The sequence below is a fragment of the Periplaneta americana genome, chromosome 14 (genome assembly GCF_040183065.1).
Source record: "Periplaneta americana isolate PAMFEO1 chromosome 14, P.americana_PAMFEO1_priV1, whole genome shotgun sequence".
Classification (NCBI taxonomy): domain Eukaryota; kingdom Metazoa; phylum Arthropoda; class Insecta; order Blattodea; family Blattidae; genus Periplaneta; species Periplaneta americana.
In genome coordinates this window covers 67,140,264-67,155,498 of record NC_091130.1, presented here as the reverse complement: position 1 = coordinate 67,155,498, position 15,235 = coordinate 67,140,264, and the positions used below count along the sequence as shown (strand labels likewise).

At 36.4% G+C, this 15,235-nt stretch overlaps 1 protein-coding gene across 1 annotated transcript in view; it reads right to left on the bottom strand.

Moving 5' to 3' along the window:
• LOC138713402 (acyl-coenzyme A thioesterase 13-like) overlaps nt 1–4,409 on the bottom strand; it is a 41,702-nt gene extending 37,293 nt beyond the window's left edge. Inside the window, exon 1 of the mRNA XM_069845479.1 lies at nt 4,265–4,409. Coding sequence (XP_069701580.1) covers nt 4,265–4,279 — 15 coding nt within the window. The 5' untranslated portion in view covers nt 4,280–4,409. The remainder of the gene's footprint in view (nt 1–4,264) is intronic.
• Nucleotides 4,410–15,235: the final 10,826 nt, after the last annotated feature.

Here is a 15,235-nt window from a genome sequence, read left to right as displayed (position 1 = left end):
AGTCCTATGTTTCTTGACAAGAGATTATAATGCGGAGCATGCGCAAACAACTCAGTTGGCTCCACCCGCGTTACGCGCTTCCTTCCCTCTGCCCCTCTGTCCCCGCTCAGGAAGTTCAAGATAACTTGAAATAACAGTACAGTATATCGTAATATGATCATTTCATAAAGGTATTTTCGGGGGGCATATTTCTTACAGTGTTACATTCATATCTGCGATTTTCGGACCGAGTTGTAAAGGTCTTGAACTGTAGGTCTACTACAAATTATAATAGGGATAACTGAAAACAATCTCCCTATTTTTCTCTGTCATACATAAACATATGTATATATCAAGAACACTACTTAACAGTGCTAACAGAAACTTTTTTATCTGAGACTTACCTTCCTGAAGATATCGTATGAAATGTAAATTGTAATTATTTTACTTAATCTCTCGTCTTTAAGCTTACACATTGTACCGGGATCACTTTTTTTTTCTGCATTGTTCTGCAGTATGCTATTCATATTTCTCCAAGTGGCGGCCTGAACATCTGCAGACTTCTAACACATGATTATAGGCTGTTACAAAAGAAACATTACCGGTACTGTGTTTCCATTCCTCAAATGAGGTATAGAAATTCTTATAGGCCTACATTCAGAAATTTAAAATAAATATTTTAGTTCAGACACATGATCTGAAGACATTAATTCGTTAATTTAAGCACAGAAACTTAATCATAAACGAAAGGAAGAAAAATCTTCTGAATTCAATATTTTCTAACGATAATAGAAAAAACGATAGTTGAGACAAGTTTGGGAGGGCAGTGCCTCCCATAGCTCCGCCTATGCACCAATGTGAAGAATTTACCCACCTAGACACATCACCATCATCTTTAGCAATGTAGTCAGTAATCAAGTACCGGTATTACATCGATAGCAATGAGTGATCTCTGCGACATTCGATTGTAAGCAATGGAGTGATCTCTGCAATAGTACCAATATAAAAAGATTTTCAAAATCAAAATCCCGCAATAAAATAACAAAAATTATATAAACTGTTACACATTATTTTCTATTACTCAGCTCCAAATTTGAAATGAAGGAAGAAAGTGTTGTACGGGGGAATAAAAAACGTTAGGCCACATTAGCATTCAGAAAACGTAAGAATACGGGAAAAGCGTACAACCTGGCAACCCTAGTACAAATGCATTTCTGCGCCAAAGTATACTGCACTTGATTCGCTGTACAATCACAGCGCGCGAATTAGAACGTGCATGCTGTATGTATAGTCTGGTTAATAACACGATATGTTAGTTAAGAATCGAGAGTAGATATTTTAAATGTTTTAAAATTGTTCCTTATCTTGAGAATTATTCTGAGTCACTTCCCAAATGTTTTCTACACTTGTTTTTAACGACTGACGAAGCACCAGGCGCAACATTAATTTTCAATATATAATACAGATACATCTCTGATTGAGCTTCTGGCTGATATGTACATCTATTATCAGGCAGTACATCGCACTTGACGCTATGTGTCAGAGGAACAACAATTGTTTGTATGCATCTCAAGTCTGATTAGTGTAATATGTAGCTAGTCAGCGATGTATGCAATGGAGAGAGAGAAAGGAACAGGCCACCCTACCCCGTTACCTCCTAACATAGTCGCCTCATGAGTGATGCCGTGTTGGTGTCACTAGCGGGGCCCAAACTTGTCTTCGGACAGTTGACTAAACAACAACGTACAGATGAGTCACCACATTCAGAGTAGGCTACTGTTTCGACTTATCGATAGATGTACAGTACTATGTCCGGATCAGCTTACTTAGTACCCTAAGGGTGAAATCTAACCATTTTCCCCCCATTACTACATATGCTAGTGGATTATGGTGACTTTTCTAGTTTGAGGGTTGAATTTTCTTTTGCCAACTTCGTTTCGAATTTCGGTACTGAGAAATACTACAACTGGTAGTGATTTTCTAACTGTTATGTTGGCAGTAGTTGTCGGTAGTGCAAATTCTGAAAATTCATATTTCTTATTTCTGAGGCGATTACTGGAAACCAGCGAAATTTGAACATACTAATAATTAATTAATATCAGTATTAATATTAATACATAACAGTTATTTTGTGTGTTGCGTTGCGTTGTGGTTACAATTCAAGACTATAGTCAGTTAAGTGTAAATAAATATCACATACGGTGTGATGCATGTACTTGGGTGATCGATAGAAATATAATTTCTGATTTTAATTAATTTCTTTCTTGTTGTGATTTTTTTTACAATAATGTCAAAGAGAGGAAATAGCATGGCAGTGACTCCTCCAAGAAAGAAAGCGTGTGCCATTCAGAGTGCGCTTGAGGAATCTATAGTTCATATGTATAATGAACTGAAGAAAGACGATAATGAAGAAGAAATTATGCGCAGGGAGACAGCAATTATAACTAGAATAGCAAAATTATTAGGAGTAAATATTCTTAAGCATACATTTCAAAGTGGCATTCGGTTTTCGGAGTTTGTACTAATCACTTCACGTGATCAAACAAAATAAATTTTAGGTTAGTTCTCGTGAATCGTAAACTGTTTAGTTAAAACAATGAATTTCATGTTATCAGACAAAATACATTTGAATATTAGATCATATTAATTTATTAGCAACATAATGTGGAGAGGTTCAGGAGGAAAATATAGGCCTACTCTTTCACAAATTATTGAACCATTTAAAAAACCTCCCAACATAAAGATTTGATGTAGTAAATAAATAAGACATCGTTATTTTTAATACTATATTATTATTATTATTATTATTATTATTATTATTATTATTATTATTATTATTATTATTATTATTATTATTGTAGTGCATGGCATTATGATTTTACCCTCTTTGGTGATATCTGGTTTTAGTTGGTAACACTGAAGATACGGTCAAATTAACCTTTTAGAACTGCTCTTACATGATCCTCACTATACCAGTATTCAATATATCGTTCAGAGACTGTCTGATTGGTGGAGTTGGTATAACACTGGTGACGCTGATATAACCTAGGCAGTTGCGTGCGTCGTTAAATAAAACATAACATTATCGTTCAGAAACCCGTATACAGTAGGTCATGATCCAACTTATATGGGCCCACCCAATAATTTGTCGAGTTTATTATTATTATTATTATTATTATTATTATTATTATTATTATTATTATTATTATTATTGAGATTTATTTATTTTAACTTACAACTGAAGTGTTTGAGGCCACCAAATATTTTCTAAAAGTTGATGCGGTCACAATTAATGCTTTTTTCGTATTACTGCAATTTCAGATGCAGAGTTCATAATTTATGAAAACAATGAAAAGCATTCTCTATTTCGAACTATTATAAACTGAATCTGTTTCATTACAAAACAGTCAGAGAAAGTGCGAATTTTCCAGTGATTTGTTTTGCTCTTCATGCCATGGATGGAAGACGTGCTTCTTTATTATATACAGGTTGATTCAGGACCTCTGCGACAAACTCTGGGAATCGATACATCTCGCAATAAGGATAATTTTTCGTGAAACAATCCACAATTTATGTGTAATGTCGTCTATATTGAAAGTGAAAATATTAGTTAAAATATCCTCAACTATGCCCTGCAATATTACACGCTCGAACGTCTTACCTAAGGCATTTTACCTCTGCAATGAACCTTCAATCAGCTTCAAAGATTTAAATAATACGACTAGTAAGAACAGTGATCGATAAGACTACTCACTAGATTCTAGAAGAAGAGGGCAGAGGATGCGTAACTATTTTGTATACGAACGTACCTGTACCTGCGCTATGACGTCATATATACTTCGAATCAGGCAACCTCATTCCAGTTTATAGGTAGATGAATTACGAATCCTAATAATAATGATACAGATTTTGAGACAGATAATACTTGTGTAAAATATTTCAAATAATATGTCCTCATTGTTTCTGCAGAAGTGGAACGAAGTTTTTCTAGATATAAGGCTGTTTTTTCTAACAACATTCTCCTTTGAAAATTGAAAATGTGGTTTGTTATTCACTGCAACAATATATGAAATGAAAAATTATGTAAAACAAAAACGTAATACACTGTCATATTAACATAGTGAAATAATAAGGCTGATACTTGTCAGTGTCATATCAGGTGTATTTTCTACAGACAGAAAATAAATCGTCTTTAAAATAGTGCAATTTTTTTTAACAAAGAAAATGATGTCTTTAATTTGTTCTTTTTCGAAGTCAACCATCCAAATGCTGAGGACTAACTTACCGTGATGATAAGCATGAGTTCCTACGAACGAAAGACACTGCGTTAACTCACCTCAACTCTGAGACATACTCAAAGTTAGAGGCGCACGAAGCGCACTGGTAATATAATGGCATATATCTCAGGTCTACTGATTACACTCCGTCTCAGGGCAACAGAACTTCTCTTCACTTACTATCACATTTTTTTTTTGTTGACTCTCTTGACCTTTCGCCATATCGAACTCTCAAGGCAAATATTGTAGACCTATCTCTGTTCCCACACTCCGGTTTCTCCTACCATATATAGGCCTACTATTAGTAGCCATATAACTGTACCAATAAACAAGGTTTATATTTACACACTACTTTCATTTCCCTATTCTTAACCGTGATTTAATCCCTTTTTTTTATCCTGCTCCTACTCTTGAGGGTTCATGACACTATTAATCTTATCTTAACTAAATATGCTTTATCTCTACACGATATGGTAAGATATTGCAGTAGTAACGCCAGTGTAATGATACGAATATATTAAGCCTATGTGTCTCAGTCATTTGCGAACAGCAGTGTTTGATTGTATAAAGGGTGGAAGTGATATCCTAATTGTGCAGATTGAAGGGAGGAATAGAATACATTAAAATAAATAAAACACCTCTTACGCGTTTTACAATCAAGTGCATGGTTAAATAGAAACTTAGGCTGAAAGTGTGTGTAGTTTGGCAACAGCGTGTTGCCGGCTCACGTACTGTTCTCCAACCAGGAGAACATGAAATTTAGTCAACCATTCACTTTTTGTGGCATGTTCCCTATGGGAACAATGGTCCCATGCGTTAGTCATTTATGTTTTGTGATACATTGGTGAACAGTGTACATGCAATGGAACAGAACACTTTACACATTTCATTCTGCTGTTCTTCTTTCACACTCTGCATCGCCCCTGCTTATCTGCTTGAAGAATATCATGACCAAAATTTTGTTTGGGGTGAAACGAAAATCTTCCAGTAGGGTCTAATCTTGGAGAAGTCGGAGGTGATTCAAACAATCCATTAACTTCTCTTCTCAGCAAATTCATTCTAGACTCTGATGAGGGTGTTAGTGTAATGTGAAGACGCCAAGCAGCAATTTTCAACATTGAGATACGGTTGATCAGAATTGGCCAGTAGGCCTACCATTTTTTGACATTATTGCTTGTCTATATTGAGAAATGAAGCGATCTAATAGATCAAAGCCTCCCATGTGTTGATTGTATGACCTTATCATTGCTGGCTGAGGGACTAGAATATGTTTCTTCTGACTCTGGCTGAATCTCTTTGTCTGATGTGTGGATGTACTGTGTCATAATTTGAAGCCACACAAACAACTTCGTTATCTTTCCATTTTATTGCAAGAATATTTCCGTCTGCCCTGTAATCATATGTTCCCCGACGACTTTGATCTGTATGGCTGATATTTTGCAGTGTACATTTCTTGGGTTGAATTTCTCTTACAATTCCTGTCGCCCGAAAACCTAAAATACGTAGTTCGGCCAGTAAGTCATAAGACGTAAAAAAATTGTCCATGAATACTGCATGACAGGAAGGATTTTCAACAGAACTCAGCATAGATTTCACAACTTGTGTACCCAGTGGCATGTCTCTCTTTTCATTGCTTTTCCCACAGTACATTTCTATATTGAAGGGATAATCAGATGAAGAACATAATAACCGTAATTTGAAACCAAATCTGACACGTTACGGAAGTTTGCTTATACATTCGGGAACATGCATTTTGTATTCACTATAAATAAACTTAATTACAGAAAATTTTTAATGTGCGAACACAGGCATGTTCTATGTAATATGCATAATAAATTTATATTAGATAGCAATAAAAATAAAGAATTGTACTGAAAGTCATAGAAAAAAATACACAGCACTGCAGCTAACTTCAAAATATCGCTACTTCAGTTCGTAATAAAATGGAAATCATTTACATTCAAGCCCAACAATGGACTAAAACTTTTAAATTGAACGTTTAGCAACAATGTGAAATGGCTAGCAGAAGCATTTCACATTTATATAATTTTTAAATAATTTTTTCCCCAGTGTTCCCATTCGGGAACAATGGTATCAAACGTGTACGTGAAAGGAATGTGCTTACTATTGCGTCATCTATTGGAGCGAAGTAGATAGATAATATTACAATTATAACATCAGTTTAAAAAACATGCTCTCTCCTGCATATGTTATTTTCTGTATGGAGGGATTAAAAGACCAGGAAATTAACCGTGATCTAATTTTGTAACTAGGATAGTATAAATATGTGTGTATCAGTGTTATCGTTTGTGCTCTGAGAGCCAATGGAGATGCGTGTACTCACGTGTGTGACCTTACGACATCAACATTCATTCATAGCATCACCCCGCTGCGTCTCATTCCCCTGAGACTTTCTCCTGGCTGGAGTACAGTACGAATGCACACACGCACTCGGTCCGAACAGCAGAGTTCCTTCCGACCCTTAATCATCGCAGTAGGGGTGCAAAACTTCCTAATGGCAGGAAATAACGATACGTGTTACTCTTATTTATTTAATTTGCAAGAAAACCGTTTATTCTATGTAAAAACTCCAAAGGGATGAAGCATTTCTTATCAGTTTGTCTGCTTATAAGTATAATAGTCAGAATAGTCCCGATAGTATTTATAGAGAAAAGTGTTAACATTAAATTTATACAGTAGTTACATTATTTTTTCTGAGAAATGTATTCATTTGGGACTATTATGGTATTAGAATTTTTTGTTGTACTTCATCCAAGGTATAAGCAGCTAAAACCTGCACACTTTCACTCAATATATATTTTATATCGATTACATTAGGCTTTTGCTAGTCGTATTACTTCTTCGGTAGTCAATCGGAATATTTCATATATTTTACTTTTGTTTACGTCTACTTGTTAGTAAGAGGGGCAGGATAAGTAACTCTGTTAGTTGTCCATTCACTAATGAGGAAGACTTAAAAAGGTGATCAATTAAATAAATGGTAGTGTTAATGTTCTAATAACTTGGTTAAAGACTATCTCATTGAACAAAACCTCAAAGAAGGAAACAGATTAAGTCCTCTGAAACAGTATCAGAACACTGGCACTGTTTTGAAACCGATTGACTTTTACCATACAGTTACTGTCACCAGCGAATAGGGATTATAAAGAATGGACACTTCGCGTCGGTACCTTTGATGTAGCCGGACTGATTTCAATGATCTTCAAGCCAGCTAAAGCGTCAGATTCTGCTTTCTTCCTAGAGTTGGCGCTGACATCACACCAGCTAGCAGTCGACACAGCGGAAATATAACACATACAATTAATACATCTAGGTACATTATGTATTCAAATAAAATAAATTGGATCCATAAAATAATAAATCCTTCATTAACTGCAATGTCTAGACGCTAGAGTTCCTTTATAATGAGAGTTGAGACGTTGACCCCAACAACAATTAAAATATGTAATGATTTGATAGCGCTGAAAATGGAAAAACAAAACTCTTACGAGAAGTAAAACCATATACCTATATTATATTATTATACAAATATTAAACGAATTCGACACTTAATTTTATAATGTATTATATTATTTTATAATGTATTATATCTGAAATATAAAATATTATTATTACAACTAGTTTGTCACTGAGAAATAAGGAAAAGCTGTTAACTTGAATGTATTTGAAGCAAAGCGTTACTGGATTATGCAATGAGGTAGGCGATGTTTGGATCCTGTGTCTCAACTCTATTCTCAATTATTATCTTAGCGTATGCTCAATTACACTACCTCTAGCGCTTGAAAGTGGAACTAACCGCTGGCGCACAGAGAAACAAAACACAGGAAAATTCGCTCAGTGTCCCTTCTTTATAATCCCTATTCGCTGCTGTCACTGTCAGCGCATTTCGGACTGGTGGATCAAGGCCAAGCTATGGACTGCATTTGCCACGCCTGATTACTCCATTCCTGGACCATTCTTCTCAACTGAAGTAAGCTGGGATAGCCGGGATTACCAGTGCTTTAGTTCACAACTTTCAGTTCAATGACTCGTGAGTGGTTAGTACGTTTGTACGTGACCTTGATCCGCCAGTTCGAAATGTGCTGGGTGTAATAGACCGTTGGATATTGCTGGCTGCTGTACTCACAAGGTGTGATTGTTGCTAGAAAACAGAAGATAGGCCTTGCAACTTGCGATTGCACTGAGATATTTTTCTTATATCTGTTTCTCCACTTTATAAGATGATTAAAAGAAAACAGAATATAGGTCTTGCAACTTGCGATTGCACTGAGAGATTTTTCTTATATATGTTTCTCCACTTCATAAGATGATTAAAATATAAAACTCTGTTTCATTTTCTACAGTGAATCTATTAGTTTTTCAGTCTCTGAAATTGTTTCTCTTTCAGGATGGCGATAATAGCGCCGTTGAAAGTGTTATATTAAAGGCAAAAATCCAAATAATAGAAATATATCGTTTTTGGGAAAAAGTTCAGGTATAAATAAATATTATTTTCGCAATTGAAAGTACTGCGTCTTCTTTAATTTAACCATTTTGACAGGAAGATAATATCATTATCAATATACCAAACCAAGTGTCCATCTGTGAAACAGAGGAAGTTGGAAATAGGAGTGCATGATGAGGAATTGGCAAACTGCGCATTATACATCATGAAGCATTGTGATAACATCTGAAGTTATCTGTAAAGCAACAGCTAACAATCATAAAGGAGTGAAACATATTTTTGCTACCATAATTTATTGTTAACATGTGAGATTTCTCCAAATTTGTATTTGGCAACCATAATAGACTGGAGTTCTTTTTACCATATTAAACATGTGCCTTAGAGCCTCAATGTTTTCGAAATCAACAAATTCTGTGGCACCGTGCATTAAAACCATAACCCTCTCTTAACCCGTTCTGAGCAAATAAAGACCAATAAAGTGAGAGAGTGAATATTCTTCGCTATTTGAGACAGACCCAGGACAGCATATTTAGTGAAGATGTAGTACTGTCAGGTCTACGGACGTTGCAAATAAATAGAACACATGCATTATGAACACGCTGTAGTCTGTCAGTCTCATGTTAAGGTCAGTGTAGAGAGTGTCACAGTTGTTGCTTACGGTCACAGTAATCAAAATGAGGCATCAAGACATGGATGGGCAACTCGTACTCCCAAGGCGCTAAAAACCTTGGCACAAAAAAAGCACACACCGAGGCAGCCGCTGCAGTTACAAGCAGCCAATCACTGTAGACGCAAGCGAACCAACAACCACTCGTGTTGCAAGGCCCACGTACACTGCAGCTAGCACAGAGTTCGTTCTACCTGACTGAGTTTGTTCACAGTTTGAGAGCACGAGTTGCCGACCCATGATCAAGAGCGACTGCACTAAATTCTTCTTGAGAACCAACGGAAGGAAATTTAGGATTCTATTTAATGTATAAATTTTCATAAAAATTAATTTACATGTGTGTGTGTGTGTGTGTGTGTGTGTGTGTGTGTGTGTGTGTGTGTGTGTGTGATTTGAGTATTCCAACTGAAGTTTTTGTCCATATAAATTCCTAGATTTTTTACTCTATCACTGTAAGGGATAATAGTTTCATTCATTTTAACAGGAGATAAGTCACCTGCGTTTAATTTACTTAAAAGTCGTTGATGTCCTATTATAATTGCCTGTGATTTCTCAGAGTTCAATTTTAGTCCAAATTTTTTCGTCAATGAAATAATTGATTTTAGGTCATTGTTAACTTCATTTATTGCGTAGTTTAGTGCCGGTGTAGGTGCAGAGATATATTTGTAAGTCATCAGCAAATAGGATATGTCTACAGTGTTTAATAGATTGTGATGTCATTTATGTAGAATGTACAGTATCACTAAATCATTCAAATAGTGGTACAGAAATTTGTAATTAACGTCGGAGAAAATCTGATCTAGCAGTCTAGTAAGAACCTGAGCTCCGGTAGCAATGCCGACAAAATTCATATAGATTCCAGTCGGTTCATAAAGCGGTATACTGCTTCGATCCTTCACTCAAGGACATATGATAATAGGCACTATTGAGACCGAGGGTGGTAAAATATTTCGCTCGGGCAAACCAATGAAAACAAGTATGGATGTCAGGTAAAAGAACAGACTCGATCTTCATCTTACTATTAAGTACTCGGTAATCAACAACCGGGCTGAAATTACCATCACCCTTAGGCACAAAGAAAATAGGCGAAGAATAACTGCAAGTAGAAGTACGTATGATATTCTTAGCCAAAATTTCATTAATATTGTCCATAATCTCATGCATGGGGTGAAAGCTTATATGATAACAACCTAACACAGTGGTCGTCAGCACTCGCTGAAATGTGCAAAGGGTAAGCAGTGCCGTCCCGTGTGCACTGTCGTGCAGCAAGAAGAGATAGCATACCCGCTAGCAGACTACGAGTGCACCATGGTGCACTGCGTTTTCCGCGGGTAAGAGACGCTAGCCCCAGGGTACTCTGTGCTGACGACCCCTGATCCTAACAGGTTCTATATCATTTAGAAAAACCTCATGTTTTATAAAATTAGTCAAACTTAATTTATCATTAAGTACATTCGGATATTCTTGTATTACCCGCTCCATGAAGCCCGCGTGGAAGGGGACAAATAATCGCAACTAACATCACTCCGCTTCTCACCTTCCCCCTGAAACAAGGGGTCACCCGACCCGCCTACCAGAAAAGGTGGAGGGAAAGATCTAATACCAACGAGATGAAAAAAGTTTCCTGGGAAAACTCAAATTTAAAAGAATTAGCCTGCAAATCAATTAAGAATTCCGTTTTCCTCTGAAATATGTACCAAGAATAACAGAATAAATTCAATCTTGGACAACTAGCAGTGGGAATTTCCAAACAAAACCGATTTGAACACGAACTACAACCTGCCCTTGACCTGAAAAGACTAAGTAACGGCGGACAACATGGTAACCCCATTGGAACTAACGAGTAATTTTAATTGCTGAACTAAATCAGTCTTCTAAAATCCGCTCTCTCTTCACCCTCGCGCACTACAGCTTGCCCACATTAACACTCAAAGCCTATTAGCCCACTTTGACGAGTTCTACCACATATTTTCTCCACTTAATCTTCATGCCTTGTTGTTAACCGAGACTTGGTTAAAATCTTCCCTTTGTTCGGCTCTAGTCAATATAGACGGCTACACGTTATTGCGTAATGATCGTACAAATAAAGGTGGTGGAGGTGTCGGAGCATACATTAGGTCAGATCTACAACCCAAAATTATATATTCTACCCCTAGTGAATATTCTGCACCCCCTGAAATTCTTTTTATTGAAATAACTGCATATTTTCAAAAATGTCTCCTTTTCGTAATATATCAACCCCCAAACATCAATAGAATAATGGATATTGAAGAATCCTTAATAAACCATCTACTTCATTATGAACACGTAATTATAATGGACGACCTAAATACAAATCTGCTTGCCACCCAATCGAACTGTACGACACAACTATTCACAAGTTCCAAGCATGCAATTTGACAGTCCTTCCCCTCAATCCTACTCACCACACTTGGCATTCTGAGACTTTACTGGACGTAATGTCTACAACAAACCGGGACAAAGTATTGACGCACGGACAAATACCTGCACCGGGAATCTCGGCGCATACATTATCTACCTTGCCTATTCCCTCAAATGCCCTCCAATCATTCGTAAAACAGCGACATATAGAGACCTAAGACGCATTGACCAGACAGCTTTAATATTAGAGGCAAAAATGATTCCCTGGTACACAATTTGGACTACTCCCACTCTAGATGACAAGGCTTCGATTTTAATGATTACATTACCCAACTTTACGATAAACACGCACCACTGAAATCGAAACGAGTGAAAAGACCAGCAACCCCATGGTTAACTACCTTAATACGCACTAATGACTGAACGTGACGCAGCTTGCCGTAAATACAGAAAGACCAGATCTGACAACAATCTGAGTACAAACAATTACGTAACAAAGTTACCGAAGAAATAAGAAATTCGACACATGCATGACATTATTGGACCATCTTCAAACCCATCAGCAGTACGGCGAGACTTGAAAACAACGGGCATAGGGAGGCAGAAGGACCAAACAAACGACTTTTCTATTTCACTGGACGCTCTTAATAACCATTTTACCACGATACACTCACAACCAATTGATCCCAAGGAGAGAAAACAGACATTGCACGAACTACTGCAAGCGACCTGTCAAACGAGCGAGAAATATTTCTTCACAAATTATGTAACAGACTTAGACGTAAAGAAAACTATAAAACGGGTAAGTACAAAACCTTAAGGAGTTGACTGTATCAGCATTGTTCTACTGCGTAAAATCATAGACGTAATATTGCCAACTGTAACACACATCTTTAAGGTCTCGCTTACGACTAAAGCTGAAACATGTAGGACTGCAGGACAAAATCAAGTTAACTGTATTGCGATGTTTGTCGAAGGTAAATAGTATGAAGGGGTGGGGGAGTGGTTGCATACAGGCATGCGACTCAAGCAACAAAACACATTTACGTTTTGTAGTGGACAGATCTCCAGAGTAGTATTATCTATCTTACGTAACGTATAATATTTATAATGGCAGAATCATCAAGTATATGAATAGGAAACAGGTTGATGGAGGAATTAGACACATAATAGTTTGCAGTAAGTGGGGTAAATATTCTATTAAATTTATGTAGCACAGAAATTAAAGGTAAAAAACGTAAATTCGTAGCACAACATTGTAACACGAAAAACATTAAGCACTGATGACAGTTTCAACTGAGGAAGTAGGACATGAATCGCATTTGAGTTTGAATTAAATGTGTACCACAAAGAAAGACTTTTTTCACGATTTATGTAAAACGATGGTATGTGTCAACATTCTAATAAATAACGTTGAAAATACACACTTTAGAAGCTTTATGCGGAAATACGTGAAAAGGAAACTCCCTAGTCAATCAACTTTACAGAAATACTATACACCGAAATGTTATTATAATGTTATAGTCTACCTTGCTTACGACTAAGTATAGGAGATAGTAAAATATGTATTTCATTAATGAAAGCACAGACGCCGCTGGACAATTTGTTCCAAACGTCGTTACGGACATTCTTCCACCACACAAACCCAATAAAACGTTTTATTAACCTCTGAAATTCTTGAGAAAGTGGATCATTTAAATATAATCAAAGTTTTGAAACGCCTATTACCCTCTCATGGCCAGACGAAATAAAAAATGATAATGTATAGTTATTTTCATCACGGATGCTAGCCTATATGTTAAAAGTTGGTAAGGAACTTCAACTGCTTTAGCCGAAAGTTATCCTAGCCCATGGACTACATCAAGTAGTCGAAGAAGTTGCTTCTGCTACAGTGATATGAACAGCTTCATATCGAATGTCAAAGAAATATGTTTAAGGCACCAGGACGGGTTACTAAATTCAGTGAAATACCTCCTGGAGCCCCTCTACCGTCGCAACCCGTTGTAATTAGACGGTGGACATGGCTGGATGCTGCAGTCTATTCTGCTACACATTATAAAAGGGTTGAAGACGTAATCAAAACGTAGGTAGTGTTTACTGCAACAGACTCGAAAATCCAGTAATGTTGACATGACCTGAGCTCCAGTTTATTTGTCATGTGAGTATACACCTTATTCTCTGTTGTTTACTCTATAGGACAGCGTACAAAGTCTATACACTGATCTCCCCCGCTCTCTCTACTTGCTATGCTATAGTTTGAGTGCACGTAACTTAACGACAAATGTCCTAGATGTCTCAGCTTTACTTATAACCTCGACATAACCGATCTTATGGAAGAAAGCTTATGTACGTCCCCTTCCTAAAAATAATAATCCTTCAAACCTAAAGGATTATCGGCCTATAAGCATCATGTCCACCCTGTCAAAAGCTTTGGAACGCATTGTTCACAAACAATTGACGGACTTCCTGAACGAACACAATTTACTTGAGTATCAGACAGGCTTCAGAACTGGACATAGCACAAATACAGCATTACGGAAGACATACGGGAAGCCTCCGACAAACAAAAATTTTGACACTTCTTGACTTCAGCAAAGCCTTTGACTCATTTCACATTGATCTGTTACTATGCAAGCTCTGAGCCCTTAATCCAGTAGTGTCAGAGTTGTAAGCTCCAAAACTGGTTGTGGAACTGGAGACTGCAATCGGAGCGTGAGCTCCGCTGTTTACGTTCTCCGCTTGGGTCTGTTCAACAGTGTATCCTGAACAGCAGCTGCAGCTGTATGCGGCATTCGCTTGATTTCTGTTTTTAGATCTTTCTCGTAATGAAAGTATGAACTTACATAAGAAAGGAAAAAAGCTAAGCTTAGAAACGGAGTCAAAGAGAACTGCAATTCGGAATATGTATGATAAGAACTTTCTTGTGTTAAATTTTAACGTACCTTGTTAACATGTTTCGACCTATTTTCGGTCATCTTCGGAACTTGTCGTTGTTGGTCTTGGCGCCTCTTGTTTCCTGTGTGGGTGCGTTCGTAGTGTAGAGTCAAAGAGTGTATGTGTTTTAAAATTGAGTTGTGTGTTGAGAATATTCTTATCATACATATTCCGAAGTGATACAGTGTTAAAAGTTGTGTAATCAAGATGTATACAACTGCAATCTTAAATTAGTTTTCAGATGCTCATATATCAATAACAGTAATAATAATAGTAATAATAATAAGAATAATAGGCCTAATAATAATAATAATAATAATAATAATAATAATAATAATAATAATAATAATAATAATAATAATAATAGAATACAAAATACATATTTAACCAGTATTCAAAGTTTTAATAGTAAACATTTGGTTAGGAACAAATAAAATAAATTATCTTCTTAAATCCTATTTTTATTATAAAACCTGAAATATTGTTCTGTTAATTCTCACAAACAATTATCATTGTTCATTCACTTTCCAA